Here is a 21,676-nt window from a genome sequence, read left to right as displayed (position 1 = left end):
CGCCCAGGCGACCGCAGCGCGGGGTGGAGGCCGCGGCGCCGCTCCCGGCCGGAGCCCGGGCATCCAGGGAGCCAGGCGGGGGCGCAGTGCAGGCCCGGCGCGCCGGCGGCTCCGCGCTCGGTTTCCTAGGAGCCGAGAGACGGTCGAGGAGGAGGAGGGACGGGCGGGGCGCTAGGGAAAGAAGAGGAAGAGGAAGGGGAGGAGGAGGAAGGGGCAGCTGATGCGGTGACCGGGTAGGGGCGCCCCGGGCACCGGCCCGGACGCCGCAGGGAGTCTTGGCCGCCGCCGTCTCCTTCGAGCCGCGCGCGTAAAGGAAATGGCGCGTCTGGCCGCGGGCGGCCGGGCCGGTGCCTCCCGCCAGTCCCTCCCCGCGGTGGCTGACCGCGTGTCCGCAGACGTCACAGCAGAGGCTGCTCCTCCGGAGAGGGTCAGCCGGGGCAGAGACCCTGCGAGGGAGGCCGCGAAGGGGGAGGGGCGGCCCTGGCCCCTGCTCGGCTCCAGCCCGGGCCGACTCGCAGCCCAGTTTCTTCCCAAGTCCCGCCCCCAGCCCCGGGCGCCGCGGCGGCGGCCGCTTTCCTCTTTGTAACCGAGGAGTCAAGAAATGTGAGAAACGTGCCCTGTGTTACTTATTTGGGAACCGAAAATTTATGCCCAGCTGAAAGCGCCCGGGGAAATATTACATCAGATGAAATGACAATGATTAAAATCAGCCTCTCCCCCGCCCCCTCCCCGAGCCCGGAGGAGGCCCGGGCGCCGCGTGGCCGGCCGGCGGGGGGCGGGGGGCTGGGCCGCGCAGGGCGCTGGGGCCTGGGCGCACCGTTCCCGGGAGGGTCCTCGCCGGGGCCCCGGCGGCGAGGCGCGGGCTGCGATAGAGGCAGGAGAGGCGGGCGGCGATCGCCCGGCGAAAGGAGGGGAAACAGAGCATTTTTGTCGCCGAGCGCGGCAGGCGCGGGCGCGCGGAGCTAATTGCGACTCTAATCCTCTGCCCCGCGGCGCAGCCGAGCCCCGAGCCAGGAGTCGCCGCGCGCGCCCGCTCGCGCTCGCCGCGCTGGGTAATTTGGAGCCGGATCGCTGCCCTTTGCGTCCGGGCTGGGCCGCGGCAAGGCGCCGGCTACTGGCTGGGGCGAGGGGCTGATTTTCTCTCCAGCGATTGAGGGAGGCCGCTGGAAAGAGGAGGGAGAGGAGGTGGGAGCGGCGGGAGGGCAGCCGGAGAGCGGCGCGAAGAGGAGGAGGTGGCGGCGGCGGCGGCGGCCGCGAGGAGGGGAGGAGAAGAGGGGAGGGCGGAGAGGGGAGGCCCCGGCGCGCCGCGCCGCGAGGGGCCGCGCGAAGCGGGGGCCGGGGCGGGAGGGGTGGGTGGGGGGAGGGTTGGGGGCGAGAGAGAAAGTAACTCCAGGACGGCACCGGAGCGACCCGCGCAGCGAGCATAGGCGGCGAGGCTGCGCCCGGCGCCCGAGACCGGCGGCTGCGGGGGGCGGGGGCTGCGCCCTAGCCCGATCCGCCTCTCCGGCTCCGAGGTAAGCCCAGCGCGGGCGGCCACCGTTGAGCACCGTGCACCCTTGTCCCCAAAGTGGCTGAGATAAGGAGAAAGTCGCCCGGCCAGGGTCCGGACCTGGGCGGGGGCGGCTGCTTTGTCCCTCTGCCGGTCGGCGGGGACTGGCGGCGCGGGGGCGCCCAGCACAAAGGCCTGGTGCGGGGGGGGGTGCCCACGTGGGCTGGTCCTGGCCGCGGGTGGACCCTCACCACGCGGGCGGGCTCAGAGCTTTCTGCCGCAGGGTGTGTGTGTGTGTGCGGGTTCCCTCACTCTGGACCCAATACAGGGCCGAGAGTCCTGCAGAGCCAGCGAGTTTCCGGGGTCAGAAACCAGCTCCCGCAGCTCCGGCTCAGGGGCGCACAGGGCCCGGCTTGGCGCCCAAATCTGAGAAAGAAAGTCTCCAACGGGACAGACGTGCGTCCTCTTGACGCCCACCGTTGCGAGTCCGAAGCCGGGCGGGAGGGGCCAGCGCGCCGTGGTGGTCCCAAGGCGCGCGGGGCTTGGGTCAGGAACGGGCCGCTCTGCGACCCGATAGCCGCCTTAAGGCCCCTGCAGCCCACCCGCACCCGCTGACCGCGGCATGTACTCGCCGACGCCCCCACCCCTTGGCAAACCCTCGCCGCCGCAGCGCCTATTTGCCCTTCTTCAGCCCCCACCCCCGACTGCAGAAAGATAAGCTTCAAGTTTTCCCTCCGTGTCTCAAAATGTGTACGAAGGAATTTAACTGCAAGAGTGAATAACAGCATTAGTTTCAATTATTTTTTTTTAATCCCGGCAACAATAAACTTTGAGAACAAAAGCGCTTTTACGTTCTTAATTAGGCGAGCTTCCCATCTGTGGTCTCCCAAGTGTCTGCCTCTCGATTTAACTTTGTCCCCGCCCCGCCCCCGCCGCTCATCCCTCCCCGCGCTGCCGGGCGCTTTGGGTGCAGCGGTCACCCCGCCCCGCGGCGCCTGGAGCATCGGCCCAGCCGGCTACCGCCGCCCCGAAGTTCGAACTGGTCGGCTGGCTCGGCTGCGGGGGGCTGGCGCACACCAGGTGGCCCGCTTGCCACTCCCGGCCCACCCCCAGGACACTTCTGCAGGCTCCCGGCACTTTCGCCCCGGGCCAGCGCCCAGAGCTCAGAGCTGAAGGGAGCTCGAGAGGCGCCTTCTGTTTACCTTTTATGGTTAAAATAACAGCTTAGCAAAGAAGCGACTTCACCAAGAAGCGATTTAGTGAAATCGTCTCAAGCTGCCGCAGCTCAGCCAGTTTAATCACCCCCAGAGAGCCGAACAACTGCGAGCACAATGGGACACAAAATCATTTTGTGTGTAAATGAGCGTGGCATTCTGCTCACTTCTCTCTGCTCGGGCGGGCGGGGCTCGGCGGCGGGCGGGCGAAGGACCCGGGCCTCCCGCCACAGCTGGAGGAGCGGGTCGCCACCGGGCCAGTTTGGAAACCCGAGGGCCGTCTGCAACAGGCGTTTCGGCCGAGCCTCTGGACGGGCTGGGCGGTGGGATGGATGCTCGTGTCGGTGGAATGAACTTGTATCTCTGATTGCACCCACTCTTGTGCTTCTGACCTCAGCAGTGGTCTCGGGGGAAAGGTCTTGGTCCGGCACAGATGCGTTTGTCGGAGGGAGCACTGGAGATTCGGTGGAAGGCGCAAAGCCTGGGGCTTCCAATGGTGAGTTTCTGGTTTGCCAAGGAAAAGAGGCTGAGTGAGAAGAGGGTGGAGCGGCGTTGGTGGGGGGTGCTTGGTGTTAAATGTCACTTTTGAATAGTGTCTGGGTTTGGGGGAGAACCTTATGCAGCCAGCTTTAGAATTTCAGTCAGAATTCCTTTCCGTTCATCATGCCCTGGGAGGATCCTCCCTTCTGACTCCTGCCCCAGCAGAGCCTCCTAGGGTCTGTTTTGGTTCCCAGAACTTCTTTGAGCTAAGTGACCTGGTTTTCTTTCTTTAAGCTTTCTGAAACTCAGGAATGCTGAAAGCCTGGGACCCTTGAGCAGCTAGCCCCCACTCCGGGTATGGATTAGACATCCCTGTTTGCTAATGGCAACCTTCCATCCAACCCCCACCCCCACTGCAAACAGTTTCATGGGAGAAAAGTTGTCAGGACACTCAGGGCAGAACAAATCACAGGAGAGTAACCTTACCTAAATTTGCAGGATTTGATTCTCATTGGACCCTGCCTCCTGTTTTAAGATTGACTGAATTGCAAGGCACAAATTTAGATGCCAGAGTTAACAGGAGAAAAGCAGTCCCTTGGGTCCCAAGAAGCTCATTTGGGGGGTGGCGCCTGTGGCTCAAAGGAGTAGGGCACTGGCCCCATATGCCAGAGGTGACGGGTTCAAACCCAGCCCTGGCCAAAAAAAAAAAAAAAAAAAAGCTCATTTGGTTGTTCTCTCAAAGGTTAAACCTATGAGAGAGAGAAGTGCAGGATATGTGTGTGTGTGTGCGTGCGCGCACGTGTGTGAGTTGTAATGCTTAACTGTGCAAAGCTCCCTTGGAGACAGCCTGGAGACAGTGGAAGGGGCTGCAGAGATCTTCCCCCTCCACTCCTCCTGTATAAGAACCTGCAAAGTGCCCCAGGGATGGCTTCCAGGGACTTAACGACAATCTTATTTCAGGTGGTTGTAGCACAGGGAAAAGTCAGTGAGGAACGTGGAGGAGCAGAAGAAAGGGTACATTTGCTAATGGGCTGGCTGGCTGGCTGTTCCTTCTGGCCAGCTCTTTGACGCCCTAGGGCGTGCGATCCTGAGGGGTCTGGAATATATTAGGCACAGACTACACCACTGTGGTTATCAGGGGAGAAGCCCTGAGGTGCAGACTAAACAGACAAAGACAGGTTTTCTGTGCTCTTAGGAGCCCTAGGGGAGAGGTGGCCTCTCAAGTGACTTTGCCCTTGTCCCTGTGCCCTGACTTCTGCTGAAGGGTTTCTCTGTGTCCAGCCAGTTGCAAACTGCATCTATCATGTAACACCATGGGGACAGGGTTAAGCAAAGTCCCAGGCTCCCCAGCTCATTGGAGGGTGAGGGATCCTTCCTGAGCCTCTGGTCTACAAGGTTCTCTGCTGCTGCAAGAGGAGACACGCTTGGTAACGTGGCTCTAAACCAAAATACCAGGAAAATCAGATTTGTTCTGAAACATTTCGGGGCAATAATGGTGAGCATATGTTTCAGTACTGTCATTAGCTGAATTAGCAGACATGGGGCTGCCCAGAAAACACATGTTTGAGTGTGTGTATGTGCGCGTGTGAGATCTTCTATGGCCAGAAGACCTGCTTTGGGGTGTGGAGACAGATGCTGGTGGTGGGTGGAATCTGGGAGGGCTGCGTGGAGCACGTGGGGTCCTAGAGAGTGTGCAGAAAGGATGATTCTAAGCGTCTTTTGCTCCATGGGAGACCCTGTGCCCACATCTGCTGAGGAGCAAGCCCCCTCTGGTGTTGTCGATGCTTCCCACAGATACTCTGGGCAGCGATGGAAGCCTAGATGCCTCACCGCAAGGAGCGGCCGAGCGGGTCCTCGCTTTACACACACGGCAGCCCCAGCGCCGCGGTGAGCCTGCTGGGTGGGCTGGATCAAGGCTGGGGGGGCCCCTTCTTCACCTTCTTCCTGAGCGTCTGCTCCCTGAGACTGCTCTTCCTCAGAGCCACGCACTCAAGAGACGGCTGTTGACTGGCTGTACACAATCATATATTTTTTGAAACAAAAATGCTCTTAATTTGATGTGAAATTTACTACATGTATAAAACTCAGCGCCTTAGGTGCTGAGGAAGTCACTAATTTAGAGGTGTCTCGTTACTGAGACAAACTTGCAAAAAACCCCTGAATCCCAATTCACAAATTGGTGATTCGTTTGTCAGGGGATATTTCACATCTAACACATAAGCCTGCGACCTTTAATTAGAATTTTGCAGTTTGTTTTATGCCCCCGGAGGCTGACACCTTGAAAAAAAAAATTTTTTTTTTTTTTTTGGGGTCTTGATTTCTTATTGCTAATAAGCATCTTTCTTTTTCCCTCTGGTACTTTGAAGAAAATGATGCAAATACACTTAATTACAGTGGTGGCCGTAATTTGTCAGTTGAATATGTGATCAGGCACAGGCAGAAGTGATCTGATTAGATCTGTGATCACACTGCCAATAAAAGGAACACACGGCTGTGTCATGGGGAAACTCTGGTTTTCTGCCTTGCTTCTGTCTCTAGGAGGGAGGAAACATGTCCCGGCTGTCTCTCACCCGGTCACCCGTGTCTCCCCTGGCTGCCCAGGGGATCCCATTGCCAGCTCAGCTCACCAAGTCCAATGCACCTGTGCACATCGATGTGGGCGGACACATGTACACCAGCAGCCTGGCCACGCTCACCAAGTACCCTGACTCCAGGTAAGAGCCGAGCCCCTGGAAGCAGCAGGCGTGTGGTGAGGAGGGCAGCTACCCACAGGCTGGTCTCCCCTGCCAGCCCCCTACACGTGGCTCTCTGGGTTGTCTGGGGTGGTATAGACCTGGGAATGTAGGGCTTGGGAGGCTGGGGCCACCTGTTGAAAGCTGCCTTAAGCAAAAGCTTGTGACCCTGATCTGGAGACATTGGTCATGCAAGGTGGAGCTTGACTCACTGGCAGAGGCTTAGGACTCATTCAGAGCCAGCCCCACCTGGTCAGCAGCTGGCCAGGGAATCTCACGGACCTTCAGGGTCCTCTAGACTGCAACTCAGGCCTGGCCTCTGCGGTGGGGGGGAGGTCATTTGTGAGTCATGCTAAGTAGGTAAGTCTTGAGGTCATGACATGGGAGTCAGACATTTTAACCCTATTTCCTATTCTAACCTTGGGAAGGGGCACCAGGGGAGGGAGAAGGAGCTCCAAATTGCCATCTTTGTTTGTGTGGTCACTGTCGTGCCCTAAGGGCTGGCAGCAGGCTTCCCTGGAAGGTGGGTGTTGCAGTCAGTGGCTGGCAGGAATTCCAGGAAATTCAGGATATACAAGGCTGTGGCTGAGCAAGAGCCTCATACCCCATCAGTGGATAAGGTCTCTCTGATTGAGACCCTGGTTGGGGGCTTGTAGGCTTCTCCCAGCAGGGAGCCCCGCAGCTGCTTGGCTGACCTGACTCTGTGCCTATTTAAGACTCTCCCACTCGCCTGGTGTTGTGGCGGGCGCCTGTAGTCCCAGCTGCTCGGGAGGCTGAGGCAAGAGAATCGCGTAAGCCCAAGAGTTAGAGGTTGCTGTGAGCCATGTGATGCCATGGCACTCTATCTGAGGGCGGTACAGCGAGACTCTGTCTCTACACAAAAAGAAAAAAAGACTCTCCCACTCTGGCCTCTTGGGTGTTTCCCTCCTGGGCGGGGGACCTGGTTTCCCTGACCTGAGCTGCCGGCATCCTTGAACAGCTGGCCGAGCCACAACTGTTTGCTCTTGGCATAGCAAGGCAGCAAGGCACTCTGGGACCGCCAAGGGCTGAGCATGGGAGAGCCAGGGCTGCAGGCATCACCCCTGCTTTATATGGGTAAAATAACAGGAGGAGTTAGTTAATCCCCCAGACACCGAGGCATCGTGTCAGCCCGCCTTGTCCCCTGTATGGTTGCTCAGAGCAGGGAGGATTATAGTGAATGGAGGTAGCTTTCAGGGCCTGTTGAGGGCAGGGGCAGAGCCCTCCACAGGGGCAGGAGTGCTCCCTTGAGCAGGTAGTACCAGAGGTGGACGCAGCGTGTGTGGTTCCAGATTTGGGGAGTCTGGCCTACAGATTGTGGTTGGGGTTTCCATTCCCTCAGCCCAACAGTCTAGGTCTGGGCCTCTGAACTTGGGGCTTTGGAGGGGCCAGGAGCCGCGAGACCAGGTCAGCAGCATGGGCCTGCGTGTTTGCTTTCAGAGCCTTGTCTAGGATGGGAGATGGATTCTGCTTATTTAATTTCAATTTCGCCTTCTGCGGCATTCCCACGTTGTTTGAGATAGATCATCCCTTAATCGGTTGACGACATTTGTGAGTGAAATTCATAAAACCTTTGCCCACAGACCTCTCTCTGAAGAGTGTTTCTAGTAATCAGACATTTGCCTTTCTAGAGTAATCACAGCTCCGGTCCTGGGGGGGAAAAGGGAGCCTTCCTTCTTGGGGCAGGAGAGCAGGTGGTGGTCTTCCCCTCCCAGGGCCATTGCTCTGTTGCTGTGGGGTGGGGATTGACCTCTCTTGGGGGAGGTGAGGCCTCAATGGCCCTCTGATCTGGCATGTTGGGACCCTGGGGGGTGGCAGCCTGTGTCCTCCCCAAGGCTGAGGCTCAAGATGAATCTTTTTTCTGCCTGGGTGGTTCTGGCTGTGGTAAAGCTGCTCCCCAGGCCTGAAACTTTGGCCTAGAGGCCAGGGACAGTGTGAGCGATAGAATGGGCAGGGTACAGGGGCTTAGGGGGGCTGAGAAGAGAGTTGGACAGCTGTGCTGACAAAGGCCCTCCCCCCAGATTTATCCCATCATTCTTTTAGTGGATTATTACAGTTTTAAAATTGTTTTCCACCAATTCTAGAAAAGAAAATAAAACCCTCACCCCGGTCACTGATCTGTGAGTCTCCCCGAGATGGAGAATTAAGTGTGCCGAAGTCTCCAGGGCACTACTGGATGTCAACGTGTCCTGCCCTGGGCAGCAGGGTGAGAGCAAGGGGACTCACACCCCTGGCTCCCTCTGCCCTCTGATCTAGGCCTGGGGCTTCTGGTTCCTTGCGGGTCAGGGTGGTTTAGGTGCCTCCTCTGGTCCTCAGCCAGAGACAGCTGAGCACAGCTTCTAGAGCCAAGAGTAGACTCCCTGGGGCAGCCCTCTGCTTGCGTCCTGTCCACTGGGGCCACTGCCATCACAGTCATACTCTGACATTCATCCTACCTATGGGAAGCAAGAAATGAAGATGGCTGGCAGCTTCAGAACTAATACAACCTTTCACCAGGCATCCAGGAAATTGGAACTGGAGCTTAAAAACTAGGAAAAAGAAAAAAAAAAAAAAAGCCTCCCCGTGGGCACACAAGGCAGGTAGCTGGATCACACCTTTCTGTCCCTGAGGGTCCCAGCTGCTGAACCAAGTAGGAACTAGCTAGCTTACTCTGTGGAGGACTTCTGAAGTTGGCTCTGCAAACCTGCTGCAGCCTCTCTCAGAGGGTGGCCTGGACTGGCTTCCTGTGGGATGAGTAGAGCCGAGGATGGAAGGAACCCAGGAGGTCCTGACATGAGCTCACTCCTACAGTGCGGCTGGGGGTTCCTAATCTGCCCTCATCCCGCTCATGTCCTTGGCAGCCTCAAACACTGAGGGCCATGAAAGACCTTTGTCCTGGAAGGGGCTGCACAGCTGTTCTTTGATCCTGGAACAGACATTGAACCATCAAAGATCTAGAACTACCCAGTCCTGAAGTAAGGCAGATTGGGAATCTCTGGCCTTAGACCCGCAAGACACCTAGAACCCATCCAGCCCTAGCATGTGGGTGGGTCAGGAGGCTCCCAGACTAACAGAGCAGGTTAGAGCCTCCACCAGCCCTGCTGTCCAGAGACATGGACTCTGCCAGGCCTGGAATGATGCTCTCTGCACAGGATTTGATCTCAGCTGGGAAAAATGGGGCTGTTCCCAGGAAGGCTGAGGCTTTGGATTTGTTGACTCACCCATGGACATGGGTCTTCCTGCTGGTGCCGCATGTGGGTGCTTGACTGTCTGCTGACCACTGCCCATGGCAGCTGGCAGCCTGGCTCTGTCCCCGGGGGTGCCAGGTGGCCCTCACTCTGATGCCTGAATGTTAAGCTCCGCTAGGCCAAGTTCTGGGGGCTTCAGAAGCTGGAACCAGCCATTAAACCCATAAAGCTTTCCAGTAGGGGCTGTGTCCCCAGTATCATTGTCACTGTGCCAGGGGTGGGGGTCGAGATTGGCAGGGCCCAGTAGCCTTTGGAATCCTGAAATGAGCAGTCCAAGTGGCTGCTGTTCTGCTTCCACAGGCCCGTGCCTCCCCATGCCTCACAGCGGCTCTGACCCGTCACACCCATCCGCAGGGAGCCTTGCCCTCTACTGATCCACTGGTACAGGGACGGGGTGTAGCGGCAGAGTGAGAACAGGTGACTGCATGGCTCCTCCATACCTGGGTAGACCCTCATGGCCAACGAGAGTGTGTCAGGCCACTGAAGCATAGGATGGTACGGATGGGAGGTACTGAGAAGAGCTCTAATCCCCCAAGCTTCTGCTCAGCTAACTCGTCCTGGGCACAAAGGGCAGTGCTTCGGGAGCAAGTGACTCAAGAGTGGCAGGGGAGTGGGCTGCCCTGGGGACACAGTAGCACCCCTGGAGGGGCCCTTGCTGGTGCAGGTAAGGAGTGAGGGGGCTTAGGCACTGGCTTGTGTGCAGGCGGGGCTGGAAGACCTGGGTCCCAGGTAAGGGCTACCCTTCTTCCAGCTTTACAGACAAGCTGCCACCTTGGCAGGGACTAGCTGGGCACAAGTGCTGGCCCCACCTACTAAAGATGGCTGATTCTGATGGTGCTGATGTTGGGGAGATGCTGCCAACCCCTGTTCTGTTCCCAGGCCAAGCTCTTGGCTGCCCCCATCCTTCTTTGGGACTTAGTATCCATGGCTCAGCCTGGGGTCTGCCGGGACAGTTAGCCAGGCCAGCACCTGCTACCTGGACATTGGAAGGCACCCGCCCTGGCTCCGAGGCCTGCTTCTTTCTTCCTGGAGTGGGCAGGGACAAGTATCAGGGGCTCCCCAAGACCTTCCCGCAGGCTCTGCTGTGTCCTTCAAAGGACAGCACCTATCTTCTCTCCCCATCGGCCCCCCAGTTGTGCACATGCTGTGGCACCGTGTATGCGTATGTACATGCCGTGGTGTGTGCATTGTGGCACACGTGCTGTCCTTCCTGCCTGCCTCTGTCTCTCCCCTACAGCTCCCAGAATGAGTGGCTGTGGGGTGATCATGACTGTGTCTCTGGGTGCCTTGTGCTGGCAGGTGTGTGCCCTTTGGCTGTGTCTAGGTCTGCCTGAGGTTTGTGTGGGGGCTGGGGGGAACGACCGTGTGAGCCTAGGCTCGTTGCCTAGCTGTGTTGCCTACGGTGCTCATTTACCTGGGTAGGTGAGGAGGGCGTGTGTTACTGAGGGCTGTCCTGGCTGAGGTACTGGATGGCCACGCGCATTTTCTAGGTGGCTCTCTCTGGCAACGGTGTGTGTACTGGGGGTGGGGGTGGGGGCAAGGTGGCTGTGTGTTTTGCTGCAGTTTTCCAGGCCTGTGACATGTGTGGGCCCTCTGCAGTGTACAGCTGGGCGTGTCCTCTGGCTGTCACTTGTGAGCATAGGTATATGACTATAGGCATGTCCTGTCTGAGTGTGGCCTGGCCACCCCAGGTGTGTGTAGACATTGTCAGGCCTGACACAGTCCCAGAGTCACCCACATGAGGCCCCTTGCCCCTCCAGCAGGGTGGGTCCTAAGGAGTAGAGAGGTGGGTGGCTGGAGTTTGCCCCTTTCCTTTAGACTTCTCACCTTGCCTGTCTCTCCCAGGATAAGCCGCCTCTTCAATGGCACTGAGCCCATTGTTCTGGACAGTTTGAAGCAACATTATTTCATTGACCGGGATGGGGAGATTTTCCGCTATGTCCTGAGCTTCCTGCGGACGTCAAAACTGCTGCTCCCAGATGACTTCAAGGTAAGTCCGCAGCTGGTGGCTTCACTACGCTGCCGGTGCGATGGCATTGCACAGGGGATGCTGTGACTTAATAAATGGACCCGCGGTTGTCATGGCAACCATAAAAAGTTAAACGATGGCGCCGAAGGCTAAATCAGTTTTTCTAAACTAATTTTGTTTTCTCACGTTTTTAGCTTATTTATCAGGGTGTAACAACAATTAAGCTTAGGCACTTACCCCAGTTTAACGTTGGTTGTGTTTAAGAACTGTTATGTGCTGGAGTTAGAGAAGTTAGAGGTTCATAACTCTGTTCCTCCTTGGGAACTGGCAGGGGACAAACTGTGATGGTTTAAACAGATGGCCTTAAAAAAAAGGTCACGTCACCCCTTCAGTCCCCAGGTCTCAGGCTGTCAGGGTGGGTGACCTGGTTCCCTGGGTCCTGCCTCAGTGTGCTGAGCCCTCTGAACCGGGGAGCCTGGGTGGAAGGAAATTCAAGTTGGGGCCACATTGGCTCGTACTGGCAAATGTCTGTCCTTTCTTCTCACAGCTGCCTAGCGGACCAGTACCCCTTGGGCTCTTTTGTCCTTCAGCTAACTTGGTTACTGAGACCCAGCAACTGAACTTGGGCTGAAAATACAATGAAGTACAAGGCAGATGTAGGGCCTGTCCCACGACGCTTAATAGTCTCTGCTGGGAAGACAGGTGTTGAACTTGAATTCCATGTGGCAGATGCTTCAGGGAAGCAAAGAATTCTGTGAGAGTGAACAGGGGGGACCAGGACCTGGGTGGGTTTGGGAGAAACTGGTATTTACCTGGGTGGGGAAGGAGCTTGGGGAGGGGCTGGGGGCTCCAAAGGGCTTGATATATTCCAGAACTAGAGAGAAGGTGTCAAGCTTGGGCCTGGGAGGGGAACTGCCATTAGGAGTCAGGACCTTGGTGGGCAGCGCACCATTTGGCATTTTACTGTGAATGCAGTGGAAGGGTGCGTGGGGGAAGGACAATGAGATTTGCAAGCTGGAAAGATCACACTGGCCATTGTGTGGAGAAGGGTACAAGGAGGGCAGCTGGGGATAAAGCCACTTCCCCAGGCCCAGGGAGGTCTGCTGGAGGCTTTGGACCAGGAGGGATGGAGGCCGAGAAGGTAGAGTGAGGCAGCAGATCACACTGATGTTCAAGAAGAGACTGCAACAGCACGTGGGTGTGGACCGGCAGAACAATGGAGCTCCTGGGGGTGCCTGTTGGCATGAGTCCTGAATCCAGAGATGGACCCTGCTGTGGAAGAGTGGCACCCTGTTTCTGTGTGGGAGAGCTGGTGGGGCATCTGATGGAGACATTCTGGGCAATGAAGAAAAATGGGGTTCAGTGTGCAGGTGTGATTTATAAAACCTCAGGAGCAGAGGCTCGGGATGGAACCCTGAGGAACCCTTGCAGAGGGGCAGGATGGCTCCCTGACTGGTGTCAGCCCCAGAGGAAGGGTTAAAACTTGGGCCTCCCTCAGGGCATCTCCAAAGGCCAGGCCAGCAGGCTGGGCTTCCTTGCCTTCCGTGGAGACCCGCCAGACTTGCTTGCTGATCCCCAGCAAGTGGCGTGAGTCATGAGACCTCAGCCGCTCAGGGCTGAGGTGGGTGTGGGTGAGCTTATGTTACGCACACCTGTGGCCTGGAGCGTGGGGCCAACATCAGGGCCTGAGGCATGGTTAGCGTGAGCCTGCCCAGCCAGAGCTCAGGCTCCTAGGGTCCTCAGACACCTCACCACACTCCCACCTGCTGGGACAGCAGCTCAGCCAGGCCCTTGGCAGGCCTCCTGCCCTTTAATCTCCACTCCCCTTCTCTGAGCTGGGTGTTTACATCCATTTTATAGATGAGGAAACTGAGACTCAGAGAAGGTCATACACTGAGATTCAGAGGTCTCCGGGCTGGTAAATGATGAAGCTGAAAATCCACCCCGGGCAGGTCTGGCTGGAGAGGAACTTGTATGCCTCTGAGCTGGGCTGTGAGCTCCGCCAGCGTGGGTGAGGCCCGGCTCCCCGGTGCCCTACGTCATCTCTCCTCTCCGTGGGATTCTAAGAAGACAGGAGGTCCCCAGGAATAGGGACAGCAGATCTTTCCATAGGTGTCTCTCTGCCCCAGGGCGCGGGGCCAGGCGAAGGGCTCAAGGGGTCTGGAACGGTGCACATCTCCAGCTGTGCCCTGCGGCCGAGGCTGGAGTGCTCGTACTTGGCGCACGCTCTCTTGGTTGCGTCTACGCAATGGGGCTGAGCATCTCGGCCCACCACGCGCCCCTGGATGCAGAATTGGTAGGAAAGGGAGCCCGGCCCCCCCTTACCTCTACGCGCCTGTCCGCAGGACTTCAGCCTGCTGTACGAGGAGGCGCGGTACTACCAGCTGCAGCCCATGGTGCGGGAGCTGGAGCGCTGGCAGCAGGAACGGGAGCAACAGCGCCGCAGCCGCGCGTGCGACTGCCTGGTGGTGCGCGTGACGCCAGACCTGGGCGAGCGCATCGCGCTCAGCGGCGAGAAGGCCCTCATCGAGGAGGTCTTCCCCGAGACCGGGGACGTCATGTGCAACTCAGTCAATGCCGGCTGGAACCAGGACCCCACGCACGTCATCCGCTTCCCGCTCAACGGCTACTGCCGGCTCAACTCGGTGCAGGTAAGGGCCGCGCGCCACCTCCCCGAGCCCCGGGCCCCTGCGCGAGGTGGAGGGAGGCCCAGTCCCCGGAAAGGCAAAGCCCTTCGTGCCATCTTACAAAAAAGGCGACAACGTGTCGATGCATAATTTATGTCCCTCTCATAATTAAATGATGGTGCCTGGGGGATGGACTTAAAAAAATTGATCTGTACTTTTCTTTTTCCCCAAAAAGATGTTCTATAAAAAATGGCCCAGAGTATTTTCAACTAAGCATGCTTCCTTCGACATACAGAATCTGACTTTGGATTCAAATTAAACTCAGGCAGCAATGGAGGCAAGACGGGCCTAGAGGAAAGGTGGCCTAGGACCCTCTCCTTACCCTGCTGTCCTGGGAGGCAGGTGCCCACCAGCTGCCCAGGGGGTTCTAGACGGGCCTTTCCTGGACAGGTCTTAGAACTGGGAACCCCACAGGGAGTGGGATCTTTTTTCTAACAGCTCTTCCCAAACCACCTCTAGTATTTTGGGGTTAGGCCAGAATGGACTTTGGCAAAAAGTTTTCCCCAAGCACACGTTCCAGAAAATTTGTTAGCTGCAGGTCGTAGATGTCAGACAGTGGCCAGACCCCATCCTCGCAGACGCCCAAGCCCATGGAGGCCTGCAGACTCAGAGCTGAGAGGACTCCTCCCCCTCCTCTCCCTGCTCAGCTCCCCAAGCTGCTGTGCCCCAGGCCTCAAGCCATCTGGGACCCGCAGCTCAGAGAAGCAGGTGGATGCCCGGAGGCTGAGGGCCAGGCATTCTCCATTACTGAGGCAGCACTCAGGGAGGGGATGCCCGAGACCACGTGTGTGGAGCGAAGGGGTGGGCTGCACCCTTGAGAAGAGACCCAAAGGCTTTCTGTCTCTAGAAATCAAAGCTGTGCATCTCCCATGCAGCAGGGTGGTAGCCAAAGTGGGGGAGCCAGAGGTGTGGTAACGTGAGGGGCCTCTGGGCCTAGCTGCATGGCCCACCTATAGTGGAATGGGACAGATGGTTCTGTGGGGACATTTGTCAGTGAGTAGGATGGAGCTCTTAACAGGAGGAGGAGGCTTACACTACTGGCACCTGCCTGCCTGCCAGGCTAAGCCGGGTACAGCATTGCAGCTGGGCATCGCTGACCCCTGTTTCTTCCCTAACAGGTCCTGGAGAGGCTGTTCCAGAGGGGCTTCAGTGTGGCTGCGTCCTGTGGGGGGGGCGTGGACTCCTCCCAGTTCAGCGAGTACGTGCTCTGCCGGGAGGAGCGACGGCCTCAGCCCACTCCCACTGCTGTCCGGATAAAGCAAGAGCCCCTGGATTAGGCCCTGCCTCAGTGCCCACCTGGGACACCCCAGGGACCTGGAAACAGCACTGGGGAGTTGTGCCTGTGCGTGTTCAGCAGTGAGCATGAGACCAAGGGTGGGGCTGGAGGGTCCAGAGTGGCCCAGGGAGCACCAGGGCCCCCAGCATCGTGCCAACAGAATGTGGGATGCTGGACGCGGGCCCAGCAAAGGACAGTTGATGTGACCCAAAGATGCTGCAGTGGGAACTCCGTTGCCGGCTCTCCCAGCTCCACAGCCTGGTCCTGCCCCCTCCGAGGCTGCAGGGGCCTGCTGAGGTAGGGTCAGCAGAGGCGTCCGCAGCTATTCGGGTGGAGCTGTTCTTCCTTCTCCACGCATGGTAGACCCTGGTGGGTCTCCTGCGTCAGGGATGGCTTATTTTTTCTATAGTATTTAAAATGGAAGCATTAACTGCACAGGTCAGGGAGGCCAGCAAAGACCAGCGCTGCTTTATCTGGTGCTCAGTTCTCAGTTGGATGTGTGGCACGCCCACGCGGTGGATGGGCTGTGTGGCCCTCATGTCCAGGCGCACACAGAGCTGGGGCTCTCGGGGCAGATGCAGGGGTAATTGCTGCAGGAACCAAATCGGGCCCCTGGGAGCAGGGTTGCCAGCAGGAGCAGGCAGGGGGCTAAGAGACTCTGTGACCATCTGAGATCTTCACATTGCTGCTGTCTGGGGCTCAGGCTGCTCTTGGCAGGTCACCTGACCTACTCATGCCCAGGGGCTTCCAGTCCTGTCTGCCTGTCCTCACACCTGGGCTCCTGGAGAAGTATCTTCCCTTTAGGACCAGCCACCGGGCCACAGCTTACCTCAGGAATGGGCCCCACCAGGTGGGGGCCCATCTGTCAGCAGTGTCCCCAGCTCAGGGAGCTCTTCCCAGCTCCAGTTTTCTTATGCTAATCTGCACACTGAATTTTAATTACACCTGTCTCACTAGCCTGCCAGTAAGACCCAGACACAGGCATACCTGGCCCTTGTGACCCCGAATTCCAGTGAGGACTGGCCCTGCCTGAGGGGTCCTCACAGACCTGCTGCCTCCCCAGATGACAGGCCCAAAGACAGACCCTCCCTGGGCTTGTCACACTTCCCCATGTGCTGGCCCTTCCTGAGTGGACAACCCCTGCGGAGAGCTGGTGGGTGGGCCCCCAGCCTTCTCCACCCCGTGTACAATGCCTGTAGACTTGTATATGACTCCTTTAATATTGTAAAGATGCTGATGTATAATTGTCATGTGTTTGTGTGGACACATTCCACTACTAGTCCATGCCATAAACGATGCTATAAAGCAAAAGACTGAGGCTCCATCCTGTGCAGAAGAGTAGCCGGTTTCCCACACTTGAATTTGGGAGTAGAATTCCTCCCCCGGTTCTTTCAGTTCAAATCAAGGAATAACCAGCACTGGTAGCTGGGGGAGGGGCAGGGCCAGGCTAAGTCCTGAAATGGGTGTTATTTATTGCATTTGGGATTTTCCTCACTGCGGCTGCCCCCTCTGGGCAGCACAGATTCTGAATTCTGATTCATAGCCCCCTAACGAGATGGGAAGCAGGGGACGGTAGACAGAAAATGTCCAGGGGCTTTCGAACCCAGTCTTGAAATGTTTGGGATTTTCTCTCTCACTGTCTTTTGTTTGGGGGTGACGTCCTCATTAGAGCCCCATGTAGCAGTATGGTGGGGCATGGCTCACACCAGCCAAGGGACAGAGATGTGCAGCCAGAATGAGAACCACAGATCACCAAAACTCAGAATAGGATCTCAACATGTCCTTTTCTATGGAGGAAGTTTGAATGAATTCATATCAATCTCCAATTTTATTTTATTTTGTTTTTTGAGACAGTCTCACTCTGTCACCCCGGGTAGAGTGCTGTGGCGTCACAGCTCACAGAACCTGAAATTCTTGAGCTCAAGCAATCCTCTTGCCTCAGCCTCCTGAGTAGCTGGGACTACATGTGCCCACCATAATACCTGGCTAGTTTCTCTATTTTTAGTAGAGATAGGGGTCTTGGCTGTGCCCAGGCTGGTCTCAAACCCCTGAGCTCAAGCCTTGGCCTCCCAGAGTGCTAGGATTACAGGTATGAGCCACCACGCCTGGCCCAGCCTCCAATTTTAATGAGCCTTTTTGGTCTTTCCTCAAAGCCCTTATGTCCTAACCCATGAGGACCTTTTTACCTGCCCCCTAAGGGCCACCAGCCTCAGCCTGCCTCAGAGGACAGGTGCACAGACCAGCTGCCTCCTGTCTGAGGCTGCAGAGCAGACACTTTCCCACCACACACTCTTAATTTGCTGGACAAACTTGCTGGGCAAAGCACCTACAGTTGGCACATTCGAATTTTGGCATCCGTGGCTCACATCTGAGAGGAGAAAGTATTGTGTTTATTAGAAAGAAAGTCTTGCGCAAACAGCTCAATGCTGCCTGTGTGTATGGATTTTGCTGGTATCATAGCCAGCATGGTTATTTACTGATTGGTGGAGATGCTCTAACTTTCTCAAGCAAACTGTATTTTTGATTAAATAAATCACCATACTAAAAAAGAAGGGAGGAAAAAAAAGAGTAACTCTACCTGAGTAAATGTTACTCTATTTATTTCTTTACTAGTTAAGTAAAAAATCAGGATGTCTGATTTTATATCAACTTGGGGATTTCTGAATTTGTAGGGAAATAGTATGCTGCCATAGTAATGCTATAATTCTTTTTTCTTTTCTTTTTTTTTTTTTAGACAGAGTGTCATTCTGTCACCCTGGGTATAGTACTATGGCATCTTAGCTCACAGCAACCTCAAACTTGGCTCAAGCGATTCTCTTGCCTCAGCCTCCCAAGTAGCTGGGACTACAGGTGCCCGCCACAATGCCCAACTATTTTTAGGGAAGGGGTCTTGCTCTTGCTCAGGCTGGTCTCGAACTCCTGAACTCATGTAACCCACCCACTTCAGCCTCCCAAAGTGCTAGGATTACAGGTGTAAGCCACCATGCCCGGCCTGTAATGCTGTAACTATAATAGACCTAGTCTCCATAAACGAGAAGTGCAAATGATCCATTCCTTTGAAGGATTTCTACACTTCCTGGAATGAATATATTTATAAGGATTCTTTTGTCAAATACCAGCAGTATAAGTGTTATTTGTGCTCTTTATGATCCTCAAAACAATTCTTGTTTATAAGCAAATGGGAAGAGCTGTGCCAAAGCTTCCCTATTTGCCACCAACCCCCTGCCAGTGACTGCAGAGAATTCACAAAGCCACCATCACTCTCACCTGGGGCTCAAAGACAGGTCACAACACTAATAATACCTTTCAAAAAGTGTGTTGGTTTTGTTTTGGTTTTGTTTTTTTTTTAAACTACTACTTGACTGTGTTCCTTAGAATAAATAAAGGATATTTTATAAATTACACACAGCTCTAGTGCCTTGTTTATAATCCACTGAGGCAGCCCCGGGAAGACACTCTGGCACGGGGGATGCTGGAGCCACTGCTCTTCACACTTGGGACTTGGTTACTGAGGACCTTGACTATCTCAAATCCCAAAGCTTCCTGATCTGAGGGCCCCAAGCAACTTCAGGGTCCCCAGGCACCAGGTGCACAGACCTGGGAGTGAGTGGGGTGCAGGCACAGACTTCCTTTGCCTCTCCCAACCCTCCCCCTGTACCCGGCTCCAGCATTCAGGCCTTGGTGGGCTTTTTGCCCTTTGTTGGTTTTGCATGCGTGTCTGGGGGAACCATACCACTATGACATTTGAAAGGGTCCAGGGAAAGCACAGATGTGAGAAATGGGGAAATAGTCTCCATCAAGCCCCTGACCAAGAGAAGACTGAGTTGGCTGAGCCCAGCAGAACCTACCCTCTTTACTAGCCAGGAGGCTGCATTGCACTCTCCAGAGAATAAGAAGATGTGGGGTGGAGCCTTCTTCCTGCAAAGAAGGCTCCATCCCACAGGAAAGCAGCTGCTTTGACCTCAGAGGAAGCACTAAGATTGGAGTTTCTCCCTAAATAGGTGATAAGCTGGAGAATATAAAAACTCTACTGCCAACGAGTTTTAGTTGGAGACAGGAGACTTGGTTCAAAATAATAGGGAGCTCTGGACAGAGCCAGAGGGATAACTGATGGCCACCGAGGGCGGCTACAGGATTTGAGCTTGACATCTGGCCTGATGTGGAGTGCTGTAGGAAGTGTGAGGTCCTAGTTTGATGGCCATCACTTTAGCTGGTTTTAAGAAAGGTGGGCTAATGTGTTTAGCATGAAGCTCAAAGCAGTCAGGTAATACTGGTCTTGTCTCATGTGTGACGAGGCCCTCTTTCTGCTCACCCCAAGCCACCCAAAGGAGGTGGCTCCTTGTAAAGAGAGGGCTGGCCCCTGCCTAGGGATTGGCACCCTGACAGCTGTTTTATCTAGCGGAGGCTTCAATTTGGATTTACTTCCACTGAAGAGACTGGGTCACTTCATAGCAGTGGTTCTCAACCTTCCTACTGCCATGACCTTTTAATATGGTTCCTTATGCTGTGGTGACCCTAACCATAAAATTATTTTTGTTGCTACTTCATAACTGTAATTTTGCTACTGTTATGAATCGCAATGTAAATATCTGATATGCAGGAGACCCTCAAAGGGGTCTCGACCCAAAGTTTGAGAACCGCTGTAGGGTAAAAGTCCACACTTAATTGCTACAGGTTTTTAAATTATCTACAAGTGGATGTCTTTATAATGTAAGAATAGAGCAATGTTTTTTAACCTTTTATATCTCGTGGCATACTTAAACCTATAGTTAAACTTCCGTGGCACAGATTATGTTGATCAAAAAAAAAAAAAAGGAAAATAAGAATATATTTACTGGACTTAGAATTTCTTTTAAAATAATTTAATTAATCTTTAAAATTTTTTACAGCACACCTATGATCCTCTCACGGCACACCAGTGTGCCATGGCACATAGGTTGAAAATCACTGGAATAAAGGAATGATTTTAACATATATTTGTCAAAAGCAAATCCTTTTTTAGTGAGAGATTTCTCATTAGACCAAATGAGGTTTGTTGTGAGTATCCATGGAAACCTGCAAAGCTCTAATGTCCAATGTAAAGCCCAAGACAATGTCCCTGCTTTATTTCCTAACCCCTCCCCCATTCTGAGGAAGCCGGCCAAGGGCACCTGCTTAGAGGAAACTGTACCGTGTTTAGATAAATTCCCCCATTGGAGTGGAGAATCTGAGAAACATTCTCTCCAGAATCCCTTTCCATTAAGAGCTCATCCTGGGCACTACATTCTGGGCAGCCCTAGAGGGTCTATGAGGTAAGGTAACCATTCCTGGACCAAGAGAAAAGAAAAGGTGTGGTGCCCAATTCAGGGCAGCTTCCTGCCAGGAGCAAGGCCAGCACTGGAGTTCTTAGAAGCACCAGAGTTTTCTAAGGCAACCCTGAAACACAACCCCAGTGAGTGTTGAGTGTCTGGAAAGAAGGAATTGACCCCGCTCTTCTGAACCTCACAGGCAGCCCCCCACCCTCACATCCTCTGTAACTATGGGGGCATTTCTCTGTGAGCTCTCTGGGAGACCTCAGCCCCAGGGAAGCCCACCCTCTCCCACATCCCAGGCTAATCCCTGGATGGAGTCTGGCAGCCTTGGATGGCAGTTCTATTCCTGTGAGCCCCAAAGCTAGCCAAACAGGGCACCGGCCTCAGAGCTGCAGGCAGAGTAGGGGGCTCGCTCTTGGGGACAGGGCCATTCCTGGGGCTGTACATACAGTCATGACTACCTCTTGGTAGCTGGTTACCCACAGGAAAAGAGGTCTCCTGTGTTTCTATTCCCACCACTCCCACCCCCTGGAAGGGTGTGCTGGATAGGATTTATGCTATTTTAGGGTGAGTCATACTAGACTGTGATTTGGAAGGCTGGGCCCATGTGCCTGCTGAGGGTTTGTACCTTGGTTATCAAGGGGTTGCAGCTTCACTGCAAAGATCCTTATCTTCCTTAGCCTGTGCCAGCCACTGCAGGTACATGGAAGACAGGTCAGCCTGTGAGGCTAAAAGAAGGCATTTGTTTATCCACAAGAATTGTTTACTTTCCGGTGTTTACTTGAAGCTCTGTAAAGTTATCCGGAAGAGAAACCATGTTATCCTTCTCAAGCTGGTCCTAACACCAAACATGGATTATTGCAAATTCATTAATTTGCACCAAGCGTCAACAACCCCACAGGGTCTCCATAGCAAAGGAAGCTTCTCTGAAATTCTAATGAAAGACCCAGAGAAAGAGGCAGGCACGCTCCTAGGAGACCACGAAGGATAGGGGTTGGAGGTCAGCCCCGTTTGGGTTTTTGTCTTTTATTTCCATAACACAGAATAGCCAGTCCCGACAGCCAGCCCTCGGCCTCCGGGCCAGCAGGACAATGCTCTTTCTTGACCCGGGAATGACAGATCATCCGGGCCCGACGCCTAAGATCCTACCTACACAGAAATCGCAAACCAGGCCAGTCTAAAGAGCAGGGCGGAGCCTGGGAGGGGCAGGGACGCTTAAACCCAGCTGTGCGGGGTGGGATGCCCGCCCTGCCCCCGGGAGAGCAGGGGCTGCGCATCCCTGCGGCACCGGCA

General features: G+C 55.3%; 1 protein-coding gene across 5 annotated transcripts; it reads left to right on the top strand.

Annotated features, from left to right (window-relative positions):
• The first annotated feature begins 1,374 nt into the window (after positions 1 to 1,374).
• KCTD15 (potassium channel tetramerization domain containing 15) lies at positions 1,375 to 18,494 on the top strand. 5 transcript variants are annotated; one of them, XM_053606973.1, is made up of 7 exons: positions 1,375 to 1,514; positions 3,101 to 3,199; positions 4,978 to 5,070; positions 5,722 to 5,897; positions 11,006 to 11,150; positions 13,475 to 13,780; positions 14,935 to 18,494. In XM_053606973.1, exons 3-7 carry the CDS (start codon positions 5,005 to 5,007, stop codon positions 15,091 to 15,093), a joined length of 852 nt encoding a protein of 283 aa, XP_053462948.1. In that variant the 5' UTR covers positions 1,375 to 1,514; positions 3,101 to 3,199; positions 4,978 to 5,004; the 3' UTR covers positions 15,094 to 18,494. The 5 variants fall into 5 exon arrangements, with proteins under 5 accessions (XP_053462948.1, XP_053462951.1, XP_053462946.1 ...); XM_053606976.1 differs by having other exon boundaries at positions 4,917 to 5,070; XM_053606971.1 differs by having other exon boundaries at positions 1,377 to 1,514; positions 3,104 to 3,199.
• The last annotated feature ends 3,182 nt before the right edge of the window (positions 18,495 to 21,676 follow it).

The sequence above is a fragment of the Nycticebus coucang genome, chromosome 10 (genome assembly GCF_027406575.1).
Source record: "Nycticebus coucang isolate mNycCou1 chromosome 10, mNycCou1.pri, whole genome shotgun sequence".
Taxonomy (NCBI): domain Eukaryota; kingdom Metazoa; phylum Chordata; class Mammalia; order Primates; family Lorisidae; genus Nycticebus; species Nycticebus coucang.
This window is presented reverse-complemented; position numbering and strand designations above follow the sequence as displayed.

Bases quoted from the DNA above. Each gene is read 5' to 3' on its own strand.
- KCTD15 (XM_053606973.1), top strand. From the start codon at position 5,005: ATGCCTCACCGCAAGGAGCGGCCGAGCGGGTCCTCGCTTTACACACAC. The intron at 5,071-5,721 runs GTGAGCCTGCTG...TTCTGTCTCTAG, and splicing joins ACGGCAGCCCCAGCGCCGCG to GAGGGAGGAAACATGTCCCG. The intron at 5,898-11,005 runs GTAAGAGCCGAG...TGTCTCTCCCAG, and splicing joins ACCAAGTACCCTGACTCCAG to GATAAGCCGCCTCTTCAATG.